The sequence below is a fragment of the Diabrotica undecimpunctata genome, chromosome 2, assembly GCF_040954645.1.
Source record: "Diabrotica undecimpunctata isolate CICGRU chromosome 2, icDiaUnde3, whole genome shotgun sequence".
Classification (NCBI taxonomy): domain Eukaryota; kingdom Metazoa; phylum Arthropoda; class Insecta; order Coleoptera; family Chrysomelidae; genus Diabrotica; species Diabrotica undecimpunctata.
Window position 1 is genome coordinate 147,018,446 of NC_092804.1, and position 20,935 is coordinate 147,039,380.

General features: G+C 33.8%; 1 protein-coding gene across 3 annotated transcripts in view; it reads left to right on the forward strand.

Moving 5' to 3' along the window:
* Positions 1-20,935, forward strand: part of LOC140435027 (GATA-binding factor A-like) — a 179,843-nt gene that overhangs the window by 150,672 nt on the left and 8,236 nt on the right. For 2 of the 3 annotated variants that reach the window (XM_072523697.1, XM_072523698.1), the window contains 2 exons: positions 12,914-13,086; positions 17,557-17,800. In XM_072523697.1, coding sequence (XP_072379798.1) covers positions 12,914-13,086; positions 17,557-17,800 — 417 coding nt within the window. The remainder of the gene's footprint in view (positions 1-12,913; positions 13,087-17,556; positions 17,801-20,935) is intronic. The other variant, XM_072523699.1, reaches the window with a different exon arrangement.

Sequence of the window (20,935 nt, forward strand, 5' to 3'; positions counted from 1 at the left end):
TAAAAGAACGTGTTTTAAAACTTTCTCATCCAGATTATCTACAGGAAGATCTTCAGTTATTAAAAAATATTCTAATTGAAAACTCTTATCCTCCAGATATGCTACATAGGATGCTTTTTTCTAATATTGGTAATATAAATAATTTAACACCATTTTTTGCTCAATCTCAAAACATTGTATCTAACAATCATAACATCTATTATCATTCACTACCTTTTATACCATCATTAACACCTAAATTAATACAAACACTAAAGGTTATTGACAATATAAAAATAGCAACAAAGAACATCAAAACTATTTCATCTTTATATTCTAAAACTAAATATCCTATAGACAAATTTGAAAAAACGAATTTAGTATACAGCATTAGTTGTACTCAGTGTGAGGCTGAATATGTTGGTGAGACCGGAAGAAATCTTTCAAATCGCATTATTTCTCACAAAAGTGATTGCAGAATTAAAAAACCATCTTGTGCTTTGGCAGAACATGTAATCGATAAAGACCATATTATGGATTTTGATAACATTAAAATTTTATGTAGTGAAAGTAATAAATTTAAAAGGACTTTTTTGGAAATGGTTTGTATTAGCAAAAATGATAAGAGTTTAAACAAAAGATCTGAGATTCAAAATTTAAGTAAAATATATAATTATATTCTTTCTTTATGATTTATATATAAAAATTATAAAATGTCATATTCAATTCTCCATATATCTATCACATTCTTTCAGACATCTGTCAAGGGTGAATAAATCTTCTTCTTTTTGTTACTAAACAAAAAAGAATGTTTAAACGAAGTTTTACTTTTGGCAATATAATTGTCAAAAATAAAAATTTTATGTTGGCATTTATGACATTGAGGCTATTTGTAATTGGTTGCTATTTGAACTTATTTATAAATTCAATTATTTTTATATTAAAAAAATGTTTTCAAAATTATAGAAATTTTCGGAGAAACATTTGTTAGATCAAAACATTTTTATATAAAATATTTTGAACATGTAAGCAGTGATTTTTTACTTACCAAACTAATTTTTATTTGGTAAGTTAACAAAAATTGTTTTTTCTTTTTAGTTCAACCTTGTAAGTATTTTGTCTTTTTTAGCTCTTGATAATAATTGTAAACACAATTGAAAGCTCGAGATTAAAAAAAATAGTTAACCAATAGCCCTATTATTGACTCCAACCCATCCAAAACAGTTATATATATATATATATATATATATATATATATATATATATATATATATATATCCTCCGCCGTTTATGTATGAAACAGAAGCCACTATCGAAAGAATACTTAAACTATTCACGCTATTTAGAGATTAATCAGAATAACCTAACATACATTGCGGTTTCATTATGTTGGAATAATAATTAGCGGTTGCTGTATAATTACAAGAGGCATTTAGCAATGATTTATATCCACATTATGCCTTGACAATTCTCAAGAAATGTATTTCCAAGCTCTTGAATTTCTCAGATGAGATGGCTACCGTTCAGTAAGTGTAACTGGAATTCATTTGAATTAAAATTCTAATTATTTATGTCATGTTTAATTTGATTGTATATGTTTATTTATAATCGTATCTTTTTAATCTCTATTAAAAAATTCGCAATCTAAGATTAAATATACATGACATCAGAAAACTGAAATGTAACGAGGCAAAAGAAATAGTCAGCGATATGAAGAACGAAGAAAGTAAGATTAAGACATTGATGACGACAGCGATTCTGCAGCTAATGGAAAAAAGACGGAAAAACAAGAACAATAAGGCCATGAATAAAGAATTATAACTTGAGATACAGAGACAGTTCCGAGAAGCCAAAAAGAAAAAACTGGAGAAAAAAATGCCAATAAATTGAAATTCTACAAAGTAGGGTCCCTAATACCTATGGAAACCAGACTACTTATACTAGTGGCAGAAATAAGGGCAGCTATAATATCGCTAAAAGAAGGGAATTCATCAGAACCATACAGAGTACAGTCTGATTTTCTTAAACTTCTTTGTAAAATTTATGTAAAATCTTAAATAATACCTATGACACAGGCGATATTCCAAAAGATTGACTAGTTTTAGAATTTATTACATTACCAAAGAAACAGGCAGCGAAAAAGTGCGGAAAGTATAGGCTAATAAGACATTCATTAAAACTTTTTCTTAAAATTATACATCGCAGAATATACAAGCTATACGAAGAGAGAATACAAGACACACAGTTTGGATTCATGAAAAGCGTAGGTACGAGAAATGCACTGTTCAGTCTATAGCTATTATTCCAACGATGCCGAAATGCCTGCGGTATCTACATCTGCTTTGTGGACTACCAAAAAGTAATCGACGCTAAACAATGATGATTCAACACTGAAAAATGATGGATGTTGCAAAATTGATACTGAAACCAATCATCCACAATTAAAACAAATCTTGGAGATGAACTGATGAAAGCGATCTAGATTTCCCGAGGCATTAGCAAAGGATGAATTCTTTCACCACTATGATTTATTCTATATTCAAAGAAAACATTTAGGGAAGCCTTGGAAAATTTCGAACATGGAATACTTCTTAATGGTGAACGCCTAAATTACATCCCATGACACCGTTATTTTTGCAGATAGACCAAAAAGTTTACAAAAACTAATTAACAACCTTTTGTCTATCTTGGAACAATTGTAAATAAAAAATAGAATCACTTACAGGAGATAAAAATAGAAAAAGAATAGAAAAAATAGAAAAAATAGAAAAGGCTTCTACGATATTACATCTTTCCAATACTATACTATGATGTAGTTGAATCCTAGAGACTCAATGAAGCCATCGAGAAGAAACTTAAAGCCTTCGAGATGTGTCTATACAGGCAAATTCTAAGAATATCATGATCATCATCATCAATGGCGCTAAAACTCTTCGTGAGTCTTTGCCCCGTTTACTATTGCCTTCCATGTTTGTCGGTCCTGTGCCAGTAATTCCCATTGTCGCACTCCCATTTTCTCTAGATCTTCTTTGACTGCATCTTTCCACCTTTTTCTAGGCCGCCCTACAGACCTTCTTCCATCTGGCCTTTCCCAGAACACATTGTTTATAAGGCGATTGTCGTTACTGCGTATCACATGCCCTGCCCATCTGAGTCTATTGGCCTTTATATATCTGACTAGATTTTCTTTTCCGAATAGACACTCTAGCTCGTTATTGTATCTGCCCCTCCATTCGTTTGTCACGCTGTCAACGGATCTCCCTGTCTCAGTCCAGAATTTACGCAGAAAGCATTTGATATTTCTCCCCCCATTCTAACTTGTGCAAAAGAGTTACTTACACACATTTGTGTTACCGCAGCTAGTTTCTTGGTTACGCCGAGCTCGATCATTGCCTTCCATAATGTTGCACGATTAATTGAATCATAAGCTTGTTTGAAGTCTATAAAAATCTGATGCACGTCTTGATTATATTCCCAATACTTTTCAAGCATTTGTCTTATTGTAAATATTTGATCAATAGTCGATTTGCCAGGCCTGAAACTACACTGGTAGTCACCAACTATTTATTCAGCGTATGGTACTAATCTTTTTAATAATATCGAAGCCAATATTTTATATGTAGTGTTTATTAGTGAGATTCCTCTGTAATTCATGCATGATTCCTTTCTTCCTTTCTTGTGTATTGGTACAATAATACTACCATACCATTCTTTCGGCATTATTTCTTGTTGCCAGGCCATTTCTATTGATTGATGGATTTTACTTATGAGTTCATGACCGCCTGTTTTAATTAGCTCGGCATCAATATTGTCCAGACCAGGGGAGTTATCGTTTTTAAGCGTTTTTATGGCATGCGCAATTTCTTCCATGCTTGGTGGGGGTATTTCTAATTCGACCGTTTGATACTCATGTTCTGCGTTGTTTCCACCATTTTCATTGTTTTCATCAGTGAAATTTTTAGATATTCAGGAGCTCTTCAAAATATTAAGCCCATCTTTCTATTATTTTGTTTTTGGCAGCCAGCATTTCTCCATTTTTATCTCTTACGAAGTTGGCTGTGCTTATGTACGAGCCTCTCTTATGTTGTCTTACTTCTCTGTAGAAATTTTTATTTTGAAGTCGTCTGTGTTCTCCTTCTACTTTTTCAATTTGTTGCTGCAGATATTGTCTCTTTTTTTGTCTAAGTGTTCTTCTAGCTGCGACTCTCTCTCTCTTTGGAATCGTATACGTTTTTCTTTTGATGGATTCGACAGATAATCAATTCTTCTTTTGTTTGCTTCTTTTAGAGTTCTTTCACATTCGTCGTCGAACCATTTTTTCTTTTTTGTTTTTTTCGTTCTTCCGATAGCCTTCTCTGCTGCTTCTGTAATAGTTGTTTTTATGGAGTTTTATCGCTGATCTATATCTTCACTTTCATTTTCATTTATTTCCGAAACCTGAAACCTATTTCTTAATTCTACTTGGTACTGTCTTTGATTATTTTCTTCTTTCAGCTTCGCCACATTCCATCGTTCGATCTTTGTGTGTTTATCTATTGTTTGTGTTGGAAGAAGGAAGTTGAAATGGCAGATGCATTTATTGAAGACATTAATTAACATCTGGAAGGATTGGTTGAAACTTTTAATAAGTATTTCCTAAATGAACAGCAGTTTAAATATCAAAATGAATCGTGAATTAAAAACCCATTTATTTTCAACGCACGACATTCGACCATGACATCTGATTCATCATTGCAAAATAAATTTAAATTAATGCCATTAACGGAATTCTGGTCCAGTATAAAAGATGAATATCCTCAATTGTCGCAAAAAGCCGTGTCGCATTTACCATTTGTAACCACATATATGTGCGAAACGGGGTCCTCAGCTTATTTGTCGATAAAAACTAAATACCGAAACAGACTTGATGCCAGACTTGACATACGAATTAAACTTTCATCAATTAAGCTTAATATTAAGTATATTTTTGATAATAAAAAGCATCACTTATCCCATTAAAATTAAAATTTAAAAGTCCTGTAAATGTAATTTTAAATTGTTTTACTACTAAAAATATATCGAGCTCTTATTCGCTCCAAACTTGACTATGGTAGTGTTCTCTACATGTCATCAAGTAAATCAATACTACGTTCACTAATTCCGATCCAGTCCGGTGGAAAGCATTCATGTAGAATGTTTCGAACCTTCGCTTCATCTAAGACAACAACTTCTACTGCTCTATTTCGCTAGAGTTTCAGCAAATCCACAAGAAACCTCATCTGTAATAGACAATTACCAATTTCTAATAATCCTAGAATGGTAACGTCCACTATACAGATGTTAATTCCTTATTTAGATATCAATCTGTTGTCGACCAGTCCTTTTACGGTCCCTCAAACTCCTCCATGGATATGTAAACTTCCAAATTTCAATATCGAATTATCCAAATATAATAAGAATGAAACATCACCTTCCATTATCAAACAAAGATTCTATGAAATGCTATATTAATGCAACTTCGATAAGATCCTTTACGCAGTCGCATATAAGACTGAAGAAGGTGTTGGCTGTTTTGTTACAACGACTACAACCACCGTCAACTTGTTTCGACTCTCTAACAATTGCAGTATTGCTAGATACTGCTGAACTATATGGAATACTACAAGCGGTAAAAACTCCACTTAACGATGATAAAACTATAGCATTATGTACGGACTCTCTGTCCTCCATGGAGTCCATAAGAAACATACATTCTATCCACCCAATAGTTCAAGAAATCCAGAGTATATGTAATCGTCTTCAAACTAATGAAATTACAGTAACAATATTGTGGGTCCCATCACACGTTGGTATTCCAGGTAACGAAAAAGCCGATCAAGCAGCAAAACAAGCATGTTCTCTTAACGTAACAACAGATATTCAAATATCATCAGATCTAAAAAGAACACTCAAACATAAAATAATGGACCTTTGGAATGATCATTTAAAAAGAAGCAATACCAAGTTAGGCGTTCTACAACCAAACATTTTCTACCACCAGCTCCCACCAATGAAAAGAAAAGACAAATCTATCTTTCGAAGATTGATAATAGAGCACACACGCCTTACACATGGACACCTAATGAATTCCAGTAATCAGATTTTGTGCCAGTACTACAACACCACGAATTCCGTAACACATGTACTTGACTAGACTGTCAACACTACCTAGCAGCCAAACCTAAACAACTTGGTAACAACCTAAAAGAGATACTTATCTCAAAGCGCAGCAACTATGAAAATGTATTAAACTTTTTAAAAAACACAAAGTTATACAATTTAATTTAAAACAAAATGTATTATAAAAAATGTATTTTAACTAACTTGTAACTTGTAAAATGTAAAGTATTAACCATGAAAACATGAATGTAAATTGTGTCTGCGTCAATGACCATTAGCTGTCGAGTCATATTTTCGAAATAAAAAAAAATTGTTTTAAAACCTTTTTTGTTAATTTTCAATTACTTTAAGAGAATAAATATTTTTTGAAATAATTGTCATTTTCGTTCCATATAATTTATTTACAGAATGTTACATTAAAAGCATAGATACTATTGAAACAAACCGGGGATTCCACAATAAATGGGACTACTAAAACAAGTTCCACTTATCAAAATTATTAAGAAACGCTAACCTAGAGGAATAAAAAAATCAAAGGACAAATTTTGGAAGTAACTGATAAACATTTCTGTATATTTTTTTTCTTTCGATACCAGCTTGTATTAGTTGATGATGTCCTGAAACACCTTTTCGATATTTTTGTTATTTATAATTTATTTAAAATAAAAATGGTTATATAATATTATTTATTGTACATTGACATTTATGGGTACAGTACATATTTACTAACATTAAATGTCGGCGTTATTAAAGTAAAAGATCAAAGATACCTTCAAGGTGTCATTCAACGCCCATCTGTTCTTAACCATAACCCCGTAGTAACCCGAAACCGTGCGTCACTCTTGAAAACCAGAACATCCGAAAGAAGGAAAGCGTACATAATATAAAAGATCACGCGGATATTGATAATATTCTAAGTGTCTGGTCCAGAATCTGGAGTGAATCATTAGAGAGGCCGCTTTGAACTGTGATTTACACTGATGCTTCTTATCGAGGCCGATTCTAATGCAGGCTCTAAATAACCAACGCCTGCTTCGATCGTAGCGAGAATTACGATCCGACCACAGGGAGGACTCGTAAAACAGGCTATCAAAGAGTGCGGGATAACTTAACATGAGCGTGTGTATTTTTTTTGCAAAAATGGTTATAGGGTGGTCCCCATTATCAATAATTTCCATAAATATTTATACGACGATTTACGTAGTATATTAGGTAACTATAAATACTACTAATACTAATACTATAACACTTTTTTTTAACGTTTCTGCTGGATGTTCATTTCTTTTTCAAGAAATATTGACTAAAAAGCACTTTATGAAAAAACAGATTTAAGAAGTATCTAAGTATCTTTGACTAAACCAAGCATGGGGAGGAGATTACTTTTCGAATTTAATATGTTTGTTTATATTTGCTTTGGTTGTATTTACATCATAGGCGTTCTGAAATTATTCTTTTGTATAGTTTAAATTAAATTTAAATAAATTTTATTTAAATTTTTGACATTCTTTTATCATTCATTGCATTATTATTATTTTTTATTTCTATAGATTCCAGGACCTCCCTCTTCTTTCTGGTATTTTCACTTAGGAACTTAGTTTTGTCAAAATTAAATTCTTGTTTTGTGGGGACTTTTGCGTTTTTTTTTGTCTTATTTGTGAGAACGTATTCTTGAGTTAATATTGAGATTGCCTAATATATACCCAATCGCAATTTGAGTAGGGAATTTCATATTTATCATGCGATTTTTTTAATTAAGGGGTTTTCACTTTCAGTTTTATAAAATTCCTTTTCAAAAGATTGTACAGTTTATGAGCAACTATAATGTTATGTTTAGACATTTAGACTTAGCTTTACCTGATGGTGTAAACTATCAAGCAACAACATTTTAAATTTTTAGAGGCACAGAATAATTGTCTCGATAATAAGAATTAGAGAATTGTGAGAAGAGTCGACGAGGCCCCACGCTATAAATGACTATTTCAGTGGACCCGACATTTGCAAAGGCTTTAAGCAAAGATATTTTTATCTGCAAAATTTGGCCAGATACAAATTTTACAACTAAAAAGTCACTCTGACCAGCCTAGGTCAAATTATGCATCCAGAAGCAGAGTTAGAACAAATGTCACCCGCAAAGGACCAAACAATAAGCATACTTGCAATGTATACAAGGGACATGAGAAGAATCCCATAAGTCCGTGATAAATGGTTTCTGTAAAATCCCTTAAGTTTCTATGAAAAAATGCACACCGATTAAAAGCTTACAAAGGACTTCTTAAAGCAGTACCAAAGAACTCATGTAATTTAATTAATTTATTTACAAATGGATGACATACCAAGACCATGTTCGCACATTTCAAATTTAATTAAACACTTCTGTTTGGAACACTTCTGTTCCAAAAATTTCATTTAAGATCTTGCAACAGCGGAAGCAGAAATTTCTACCGAACGAGGTAAGAGGCATATTCTGCATCTATAGGGAGAACGAGTTAAGTCCAACAGCACTTAGGCCACAATTGACCCATTGTGCATCCTCCCAGGGAGCTGTTGTCCTTAGCTCATTGTCCATTCTGCCATTTCTAGGAAGGTGGACAAGTCACCAAGGGACATCTCCCTTATGTGGGCAGGTGTGGGCCAGGACTCTCTGAACGCGTACTCTCGTAATAACGATAACTCCGGGCATTCACATAGGTTATGCTCTACAGTTTCGTTTAGCTCTCGTTCACACTTCCTGCATAGAGGTGTGTTTACTAGTCCCAGTGTGTGAAGGTGTTTGCTTATTTTACAAGGGCCAGTTAAAAGTCTACATTCTTACCCTTCTTGCCATATTTTTACCGTTTGCGCATGGGAGTGATATTTGACAATTTCCGCAATTGTTGTAGTTGACCAACCAAAAAGATTCCCAAGTCCTACGAGTCTTAGGCCTGCAGCCTTCCTAGCCAATTGGTTAGAAATGCGGTTGCCATAGGTTGCCTATTGTATCCTTTAACCCACCTCAGAATAATGTTATTATCATCCGAAGCTTGAGTTAGTGACTCGTGACACTCCATTACTAACCCTAATGTGACACGTGGTCTATTCAAGGTTAGTAGCGCTTATCTGCTATCTGTGCAGATTATTAGAGTTTTCCAGGCTATACCTATACGATATGCTAATGATACGCTAATAGTAACAAATAACCTAGCAAATTTACAGTTTTGTATAGAAAACATAAACACCCATACCAAAAAGTATGGTCTAAAACTGAACATCAAAAAGACTAAATTCATGATTATAACAAAGAAGCTATACACCAATGTGAATTTAACCATAAATAATCAGCCAGTTGAAAGAGATACGTCCTACAAATATTTAGGGGTTTGCTTCACTGATACTAATGATCAGACAAGAAAAATCAAGAGGCGAATAGAGATAGCGAGACAATCGTTTGTCAAAATGAAAAAGTTCCTATGCAGCCGGGACATAAATATAAACTTAAGAACGAGAATGTTAAGGTGCTATGTTTTCTCCGTTCTGATGTACGGCATGGAAGCCTGAACACTGAAAAAGATAAACATCAAAAACATTGAGGCATTCGAGATGCGGTGTTACAGGAGAATGTGGAAAATACTATGGACAGAAAGAGTAACAAATCAAGATGTTCTGCTGAAGATGGGGAAGGAATGCGAAGTCATAAAAACCATACAAATGAAAAAACTGGAATATCTGGGCCACATAATGAGAGGAGAAAAGTACTCTCTGCTTAGACTCATAATCCAAGGAAAAATCTCTTGAAAGAGAAATGTGGGACGTAGGAGGATTTTCTGGTTGCGAAATTTAAGGGAGTGGTATGGGTGCAGTTCAATACAGTTGTTCAGAGCTGTAGCCAACAAAGTAAAGATTGCTGTGATGGTAGCCAACCTCCGATAGGAGATGGTACTGCAAGAAGAAGAAGGCTATACCTTTATGGATTATCTCTTTTGCTATGTAGTTAAGAGCCAGTTTTGTCTAAACTACACTGGAATTTTTACCCATACCCCATTTTATTCTTAGGTTCAGTGATCTGGAGTATTTCCCGCATCCTGAGCCTTCTTCCATTTTGGAGCCATAGGTGTATTTGCAATACGCATTTGCCACATTTAACTCTCTATACTGTCTTGTTTCAATAATTTAGGGTTTGTCAAAGACAAATTTTAATTTAATTGAGTCACCTGTCTGTAGCAGGGGTAGCGCAGTCGAGCTCCCCGCCAGAAACGATTTTTCAATTATTTCATCCCTTCATCTAGGTTTGCACCAGCTGAGCGCAGTCGGATCATTGTCACCAGCGCCACCTCTTTAACATGATGTGATGACGTGATGCCAATGACACCTGTTATATTTATGCAAGCCATCGGCTGAATATGGTTTAGTTTGTTATTCGCTGTTGCCTCTAGCAATTTTGGTACCCAAGCAATAGCTTCGTAAGTTAGCATTGGCCTAATGACAGCAGTGAATGGTCCCAAGTGCGTCCGACCGTTCGTCGACATTGCTCATAGGCAATATATACTCTTTTTGTTCTACCATCTAAGTGTGTGTTCCATGTTTACTTCCTGTCAAGGAAAATACCAAGAAACTTCATTTCATCAGAAAAGTTTAGACTGTAGTTTAGAATTCTTGGGGGTATTAAGCCCGTGATTCATCTTTTTTTGATGAAAAGGACCATCTCTGTCTTCTTAGGATTTATAGATAGTGAGTGTTCCTTAAACCATGTTTCTATTAGTCGGAGAGCAACTTGTAATCTCTCACATAGTGTGTTCTCAAACTTACCGCTTTGCAGGATAGCAATATAGTCTGCATAGGCTGTTGTGTAGAATCAATTGCTGCTGAGTTGGTCAACCAGGGTGTCTAAAACTATCTTCCAGAGGAGTGGTGATAGCACCCCTCCCTGTGGACACATTCTCGTAACCATGCCTCTAATAGATACGTCTTCTACATTTATGCTTATTGCTCTATTACTTAATATCCATTTGCTCAAGGCCAGGGGAACATTCCTGACATTGAGCTACCCGAAGTATATGCATACTGATTTGGGTGAAGTGGGTTATGAACCAAAACTTCATCCCTTATGTACCTCTCGCATAGCCTTTTAATCGTTTTCAAGAGAAACGATGTTGGGCTAATTGGTCAGAAAGCCTTTGGTATGGTGTAGTTCATCCTACCTGGTTTTGGTATGAAGAACACACGTACTCCTCTCCACTTCGTATCAATATATCTCAGAGCCAAAGAGGCTCTGAATATTCCCATAAGCTGCTGCAGAAAGATATCAAGTCCCCGCCGTAGTAGAGCTGGATATACCCCGTCAGGCCCTACTGACTTAAAAGGAGTGAAGCACAATATGGCCAGTGTTACCTTTTCCTCATTAATTATTGTTCTGGCGAGATGCCAGTCATTCAGTGAGGGTATAAATAATTGTTTCTTTCATCTAGTTTGGTGCCGTTGAGGCGCTAGAACCGGGGAAGTGTGTTTTCATCAGGATCTCAGCACTTTCGCAAAGGTTGGAAGTTTTGCTTCCATCTTTCTTTTAATTAATAGGCGAATTTAATATGGCGATTGGCCGATGTGTAAAAGGCATATTATAATAGCGTCTGCCTACTTTATCGGTGACAAAAATTATCTTCGGCCAGAGGAAGTAAAAAACCTCATCACCTGGTGCAACAAAACGAACGGATAGCTTATTATTAGACGTAACGCATATTCCCACCATACTGTATTAAGCAGCATAGCCACAAACAAACGAAGTTAGCTTCTATCAGAATATTTGTTTTCTTGTAACAAGACATTGGTAACAATGGTAACAAATCCATATTTATCACTGTTACTAAAGGAAAAACTGAATATCATCCTAACTAACTAACCTAAACCAAAGTGGAAAGCATAAGATCCCTTTTGAATGTTCACTTTCCTGGTTTAATATTTGTTGAAAATGAAGCAGAAACTGAGCTTAATGAATCTACATACAGATCATCAGGAACGTCAAAGATTCTAGAGGAAAAAAATGTTCAAAGAATAGAATCAAATGGGCTATCAATAGTTTTAAGCACTAAAGGTCTTCTGAGAAGAATGGTATTTTCCAGCTATGTTACAGAAGAGAGTAAATATTCTAATAGTACTTTGCCGAGCTAAAATATTTAAGATGAGTTTCATCTTAGGCGCTATATTCTAAAGGAACGACGGTAAATTAGGGTCTGCTTTATCATTAAGAGTGGCAAACGCCCTCCAAAGTAACCAAAGTCATATACCTATTAGCCTAACTTCCTTTCTTTTAAAGGGTTTGAATACCAGGACAAGGACATACTGTTATTACTAAAGCATTATTTTTTATTGATGCATAAAACCGGTGTGTGACTAGGTGAGCTATGAGTTAGCAAGTTCTCTAAAATGGATAAGGGGGAGCTAAAAGAATTAACATAGATGCTGACAACATAGTTTTACGTTTGGTTTAGTGTCTTGGATTGAGGTGTTAGAATCTGGCCACAATTACCAGTTTCCATATTTAGCATACTTAGCTACCTTTCGTGTTTGCTCTCTGTAAGCACAACTACAAAAGATTTTTCCTACATAATATGCACATTTCAAAAATTTTCTCAACTGCTATCAACAATTTATTAATGTCACTTTGTGTTTTGTATTCGGTTTATTAACACAAAAAATTATTATAACCAGCAACAACTTAAGCATCTTTTTTTTTTTTCGTTCCAGTTATTTTTATTAAAACCTAAAATACACAGATAAACAAGAATAATTTAATTTTTAAATATACAGCATACATATTTTTTAACAGATGCTGGAATGGATTTTCAATTTGGAGAGGGACGTGAATGTGTAAATTGTGGAGCCATATCTACACCTTTGTGGAGGAGAGATGGAACTGGACACTACCTTTGTAACGCTTGTGGATTGTATCATAAAATGAATGGAATGAATAGACCGTTAATAAAACCATCAAAACGATTGGTGAGTAGATATCAGAATAATGTTCAGAGTATCGCGAGGATGTTGCATTAGAAATTGCTCATTATGCGAAATAAACAAACATTTCTGTGAGGGGCCGTATCAAAACGTTCTAGAACAATATCCTTGCGATACCTTATTCGTATGTTTGTAAATATTTTCCTACATATATATTCGAAGATAAACAATATATATCAAAAGATTTTATTACATATTTAGCTCTTGTTTAAGGTAGGAAAGTCTAATTCAATAAACATAATAAATAATATAACCTACATAAAGCTCTTCCCGCAATTTGCCTTCGGTCATACTAATATTACACCCTGATAGGCATGTCTTCCTAAGCTTCTACCACCGAGTCTATGTTAGTCTTCCTTTACTACTCATTTCAGGAACTTACAAAAATACTTACAAAAATAACAGCAGGAAAAACCAAGCAATTCCGATTGTGAAGAGGAAATAAAAGAAGAAAATATAAATTTAAAATCATCTCAAAGTAATGATGCAACTAAGAGATTTGTAAACGACATTGAATTATGGCCAGATACTTAACAGATGCCATGCGAGAGTATTATATGAAAAATCTACTAAAATCAATAAATGAATCTATGGAATCATCTTCTATTCGATGTAAGGAAGGATGAAAACAAATCAGAAGAAAATTAACTATTTCCTCCTTCTTCTGAATAATGAATAGCGGGGAAAAAGTTAAATAAGATTAGTTGGATTATACTGAAATCAACAACTTACTGTACTATTAGGTCTGTAATTTATTTTCCAAGCAAACAACGCTAATTAATGGACGAATGATTGAAAAAATGTACATAAAGTATGTCAGACCATGGAAATTTCACTGACCACATTATCTGCTGTGATTAACATTAAATTTAAATCAATTTTCATGATAGCGATGTTAGTGACTCTTCATTAGAGGAATAAAAATGTTCTGAACAAGATTTAAACCAGCAGAACTAAAAAATGAAGTATAAAAATTTTAAGACTTTTATAAGTAAAGAAAATGTTATATCGCCTGTATCCATGTAGTCATTTATTCAGGAAAATAATATTATTGCCACATTCCCAAATTTTAACACGTTTATGAGAATTTATTTAACCATTCCTTTTTTTTTCTTGGAATCCGATAATTAAATAGAACTACATAATATATAATATATAATAATATATAATTAAATAAACGAAGATTGGTTTGACGAAGAATGTAGATCCATTAACCAACAGAAAAATGAAGCGTATAAGAGACTTCAGCAGCCCAGAACGAGATTAAACCTGGAAGACTATGAAAATCTTAGACGAGAAGAAAAAAGGACGTTTAGAAGGAAAAAGAAAGAGTCATACGAAAACGCTCTAAACGAGATTGTTAACCGCCACAATAGAAAAGACTCGCGAAAATTCTACCAGAAGATAAACAGCTACAGAAAAGAATTCAAACCCAGAATAACAGCATGTAAAGACAGAGATGGTTCCATAATTAGTGACAAAGAACAGATACTAAACAAGTGGGCGAATCATTTTGAAGAACTGCTTAGCGATAGTCGTGAAGAAGACCAAATAATAGAAATTACTTTTCCTGAAATGGATGAAAACGCTCAAGAGCCGCCCCCACCCGAAGAAGAAATTAAAGAAGCCATTTTATGACTGAAAAATAACAAAGCTCCCGGTTTGGACAATCTTCCTGCCGAACTCTTTAAGAATGGTGGCGACACCCTTTTTAAACACGTATAAATTAGTAACCAAAATCTGGCAACGGAAGGAAACTCCCGCGGACTGGAAATTAGGTGTAATGCACCCTCTTCACAAAAAGGGAGATATGATGGTGTGTGATAACTATAGGAGCATCACCCTACTTAACGTGGCATATAAAGTATTGTCCAACGTATTGTACAGAAGATTGATCCCATATGCTGAACAAATAGTTGGGAACTACCAGTGCGGTTTCCGACCCAATAAATCAACAACGGATCAAATCTTCACAGTCAGGCAGATTCTTGAGAAAACGCTTGAGTTCGGAGTTGACACCCACCACATATTAGTGGATTTCAAAGCCGTATACGACTCAGTCAACAGACAAAAATTTCTACAGGCTATGGTGGAATTTCAAATGCCGCGTCATCTTATTCAACTAACGGAAGTTACACTCACAGGCGTAGAGAGTGTAGTCAGAATCCAAAACGACTTTTCCAGACCCTTCCATTGTAAAAATGGACTGAGACAGGGAGATGGACTGTCGTGTCTCTTATTTAACCTTGCACTAGAAAAAGTAATTCGAGAGTGCCATAATAATACGAATGGCACCATCTTTAATAAATCTGTACAAGTAGTCGGATATGCAGATGACATAAACATTATTGCTAGGTCCACAGAATCTCTGATCGAAGCATTTCGATCACTAAGGGCATCTGCACTTAGAATGGGATTAAAAATAAACGCACAGAAAACCAAGTATATGTATTGTACTAGATCAGGCAACCAGATACCTAGACTATTAATTGATGATCTGGAACTGGAAGGTGTGGACACCTTCGTCTACCTGGGCTCGCTGCTGACCAAAGACTACAATGTCAGCGAAGAAATTAAAAGAAGAATAGTGCTTGCCAATAAGTGCTATTATAGCTTGAGGAAACATATGACCCCAAAACTACCCAGAAAAATTAAAGTTACCATATACAAAACACTAATAAGGCCAGTGTTAACATACGGGTCTGAAACGTAGTCACTTACACAGAACGACCAAGAATTGCTTAAACGTTTCGAGAGAAAAATTCTAAGAAAAATATATGGAGGAATTCAAGAACAGGGTTTGTGGCGTAGGTGCTACAACTTTGAGTTATATAGAAGTTTTGGGGAACCTGACGTTGTAAAATATATTAAATTAGCACGCCTTCGATGGGTAGGACATGTAATTAGGCGAGATGAAGATGCAACGATCACAAAAATTTTCGACCGAAGAGGACCAGTGGGAAGACGAGCCAGAGGAAGACCAAAACTAAGGTATCAAGATAGCATAGAGGATGATCTAAAATCCATCGGAGTTAAAGCATGGAGAAGAGTTGCCAGAGAAGATTGTTCTGAAGAAGGCTTTGGCTCATAACGAGCTCTAATGCCACTGATGATGATGATGATGACATAATATATACTTTAAAACCCAACTACCAAATGCAAGCTATGTGTCATGACTGAAAAAGAGGCCCCGAATTACAATGTTGCCTAGGGATCGATTTAGCCTTAGTCCGCCACTGCACCATCGTAATTTCAAATAATTTCTAGTAGGGTATTATTTCTCAAAAAGATACTAGTGCAGACTTCTAAATTGATGTGACACAACAAATCAATTTAATATTGACATATCCAATAATAACTACGAACTTACTGTCTGGTTGCTAAGGAATTTGACATGTCTTCACAGCCTACTTGATTTTTGGAAATATACTGAGTATAGTCGTTACCACTTTATTTTATTGTATTGTTGATCTACAGCCCATTACAAAGCCATTATCATCTGAATGGAATTGGTTATCTTAATAAATAAACAATCTACCTTCTGTATCGTACAACAATAGGCCATTCCATTGGAGCATTTGTTGTAATTATTATCTTATTTGTTTGTCTTTAATATAAAATGACTTCTTTAATAATTTTCTTTGTAAAATAAATTTTGAACTAAATTTCGAAATAATAGCACTGGTTTCCTTTACACTCTGTATACTGAAGTTTGAATGTAATGAGTTTGGTATGGTTTTACTCTGAAAAATATGGGTATTTAATTTTTTAAATAAAAATATGCCCTTTCTATTAAAAAAAAATTGAGGACGTTAATCTGCTAAGATAGTGGGGGTAAAAGTAATTTTTTTTTCTAAAAAGGTTAAAAAACCAAAGTAAAAATTGACCTGTCAGAGCTTTAACTCTAAAAATAATGACATAATAGACCATTTCCACACTTTATGCGCACACTGTATAGAACAATTACCAATGCCGAAATAAGAAATAAAATTTTTAGCATAATTCAGATAGTTGGAATATATAGAAAGAATAAATGAGGAAAGGATAGCTAAGATACTAAAAAAAAAGAGATGGACAATAAAAAGAGACTGGATCGACAAAAAAAATATGTCTGATGAAGCGGAAAAGGTCGTTTAGAGTTTGGATTTTAATGGTCAGCAATGTATAGATAGTCTCTTATTTATCCCATAATAATTTTTGGTAACTATTTAATAAAAGTTTTTTATGCCAAATACGTATAAAAGTGAATCTACAAATAAAAATCTATATAAATAAACATTAAGATAATTACTACAGAATGCCAATGACCTATAATTACCGATTAATTTAAGCAATATTGTAGCTATATAAAAACTAAATTAAAAGAATCTATTATTTCTACCGACAAATGAATGTGTTTATCTATTTTTAATGAAGTACAAAAAGTAGGCTATTTTAAAGATAATAATATTATAGTGTTTGCAGACTGCGACCAGAAGACTGGGACTATGCTGTACGAATTGCGGTACAAGAACGACGACACTCTGGCGACGGAACAACGACGGAGAACCAGTTTGTAACGCCTGCGGCCTCTATTTCAAACTACACGGCGTAAACCGACCTTTAGCCATGAGAAAAGACGGCATACAAACTCGCAAGCGCAAGCCCAAAAAACCGGCGGGCGGTGACCGGGACGACAGCAGTTCCGCCTCCGCAGAAGGTATGTAGACGCCTCTTTTTAACATTGGTTGACACATTTAGATGCGTTCCGAGATACGCACTGCTCATCTTATTCTGATCTCCTGTTGGTGCGTGTAGATATTTTTTTTTGTTGGGTTGGGCGCATCCTCTCTCTATAAGGATTATTAATTTTCCTTTGATGTATTTCAATTAAGACTAAGTGCATGTGCTAAGACAGCTTGACTTCGGCTTCTTGAGAGTAGAATGCCACTATTAGTTGTTCATTGAGTGGTTTAAAATAGTGGAAGGAAGGAAAACTACATAATAAAATAAAATATTTCAGGTGTTTGAACTTAAGATAGATAATTAAGTATTTGTAGTGATCGTTCATAGGCGCTTAAAGTTACTACATACATGATGGAGAAATTTCAATGAGACGAGCTTCTGCTTGTCAAAGAGCACGTCAATACCTATTAGATAATTAAAAGTACTTTTAACTCTTACTGAACTTCTGAACGATTTAATTGGAGAAATATAAAGTAAATTCTTCGTAACATCAAGTAAATAGTCATTAAAATTTCTTGGGTACATTAGCAACATTTAATATTAAAGTGGAATAAATAAACTCTAGGTGATTTTGAAAAACAGCATGTGTGTACTTGGTTTACTGTGTTTACAAAGTTTACTTGGATGCAATTTTATAAATCTTTACGATAGGCAATATAATCTTTTAAAAAGTCAATATGCTTAAATAATTAGAAGTATGTGTATGAAAAACAAGAATGTATTTATTCGCCTAGAAAATTTCCCTGTATCTGGCAAAGTGTTTCAAAATATACAGGGTGGTCCTTAAGTAATTGTACAAAAAGAAACAGTAGATTCTACACTTTAAAATATTACGATTTAAGCCAAATTGCTTTAATAAAATGTTGATATTAAGAAAGATACAGGGTGTTAAAGTGCAAAATTAAAATTTTATTTTTCGCTATAACTTTTATGTTTGTAAACATTTGTGTATAAAAATTTACAACTTGATACTTTTAAATATGAGAAATTATAATTTGATGCACACTTTAATGTAACTGATAGAGGGCGCCACTTATGTCACATATGTGGTATAAATTTGCACTTAACTTTTTTGCTCTTTAAGTTACCTGTATTTGGGATAAAAAATATTAAAGACACATTATTTTAACAAAAAAAAGATATACTTGTTAATAACTTCAAAACTCAATAGTTTTCGAGATAATCGCATGTTAAAAATCAGCTGCATAATTCTGAATTTAAGGCAATTACTCCAGGCAACGAAGGAAAAATAGACAAAAACATTAATACTTCTGAATTTTGGTATAAAATACCTTTAACTAAAGTTATAAGTTAACGAAATATTAAATAAAATAAATATATCAGCAGGATAATTAATAATAGGATTTGACAAAATAACAGAATAATAGGATTTTACATCAAACATTTTACGTTTTATGTTAAGGCTGTTTTAGCAGTTCAAGCCAACTGCGATTTGAAATGGGCGTATCACTTACTTTTCTACACTGCTTACGCGAGACCATCTTTACTCAGTGCCGCCGGCCGACGGGTAGTTTAATGACAACAAATACATTATTCTCCATTCAAATTAGTTTTAACACGAACTAACTGACCGTACGTTCATGAGATTTGACGTCACGAAGGCGATAACGATGAAACTAAGCCCAATGATGAGTAACACGTTTCACTATTAGATTTCAGTATTTTTAGGCAATTTTCTTTAAAGTTGGAACACGCTTTTCTCGATTATTACTGGACACAGAAAGGTGAAACAAAAATCAACGATTACAGAAAAAAAAACTCTTTCGAGTGATGGGCGTAAAAAGTTTGGTTATAATAGAACGTTAAACAGTATATTCCAATTTTTCAACAGAAGTTTCAAAAAAATAAAAAAAGTAAAACCATCAGTTTAAAGGCAACATAATTTCGAATAACGTGTCCAAATTTCGAGACATTCTGTCAGTAAATAACAGAGAAAACACTGTCTCTAGGTTTTGATGCACCGATAAAACAGCCTTAAATTAAAGTCATAATAATTAAAACATGTTGTTTACACAAACCAAATTAAGTAATAGTTAAACTAAATAACATAACTTTTTGTCAAAGTATGTGTTCGATATGTCCACCATTTTCACTAATTCATTTGTCAATATATTCCATAAAAGATCGTCTCATATTAAATAGCATCATTGGTTCTAAAGAAACTGCTGCAGTATTTATTTCTTCCCATAGTTGGTTGCGAATGTTTATGGAATTCTTATAGACAAGTTGTTTTAATGCGCCCCATATACCAAAATCAAGCGGATTAAATTTGGGGCTACGTGGTGGCTATAATGTATAATGGATGAATATATTATTTTGGATACATATCCAAATCTTATGGTATATTATGGAACTACATCTTATTTGTCGCAGAAGTTAAATAATGTATTAAACTGTGATGTATCTCGTTTATTGGTTACTTATATACACACGGAATAACCTATCGATGACATTACTTATTTATATGATTACGTTACAGCTTACGAGTAACTATAATTACATCTCAAACAAATGGACTATTATGATTTACTAACGAACTAATATTATGCTAAGCTAAATTGTCTGTGTGTTTACTATATTTATAACAATAGCGGTTATTAGGACAACGATGATGTTTTTGTAAAAATGCTGAGTCTTTAAGGTTAGATTTGTAGCAAAAGTATTATGAAACAAGACACATGTGTTATTCAATACCTGTTCTTTAGTTTCTAATTGTTCTAATAAAAATGGGTAAACAATTTACGTAATGAACAATAAATGTTCTTTTTGGATTTTTTATGAATTAAATAATTATATCAATATCTTACCACATTGCCAAGGAATATGACTACCACGACCAATCCAACGTTCAGAAAAGTTGGATTTAAGTATGTTCTAACTGCCTTCTCTCTAAAATGTGGTGGTGTATCATCTTGCATAAACCACATATTTTGGGTTTTTAGCATTTTACAATAGAGCAAAAGTAATACAATGCCATTATAGAAACTTAAGAAGCGATAGCAAAGGGAAATTGTAAACATTATGACGGCCAACGTCTGAATACGGCACCTAAAGAAGAAGATGAAATATCTTTTCTCCAATAAGACAT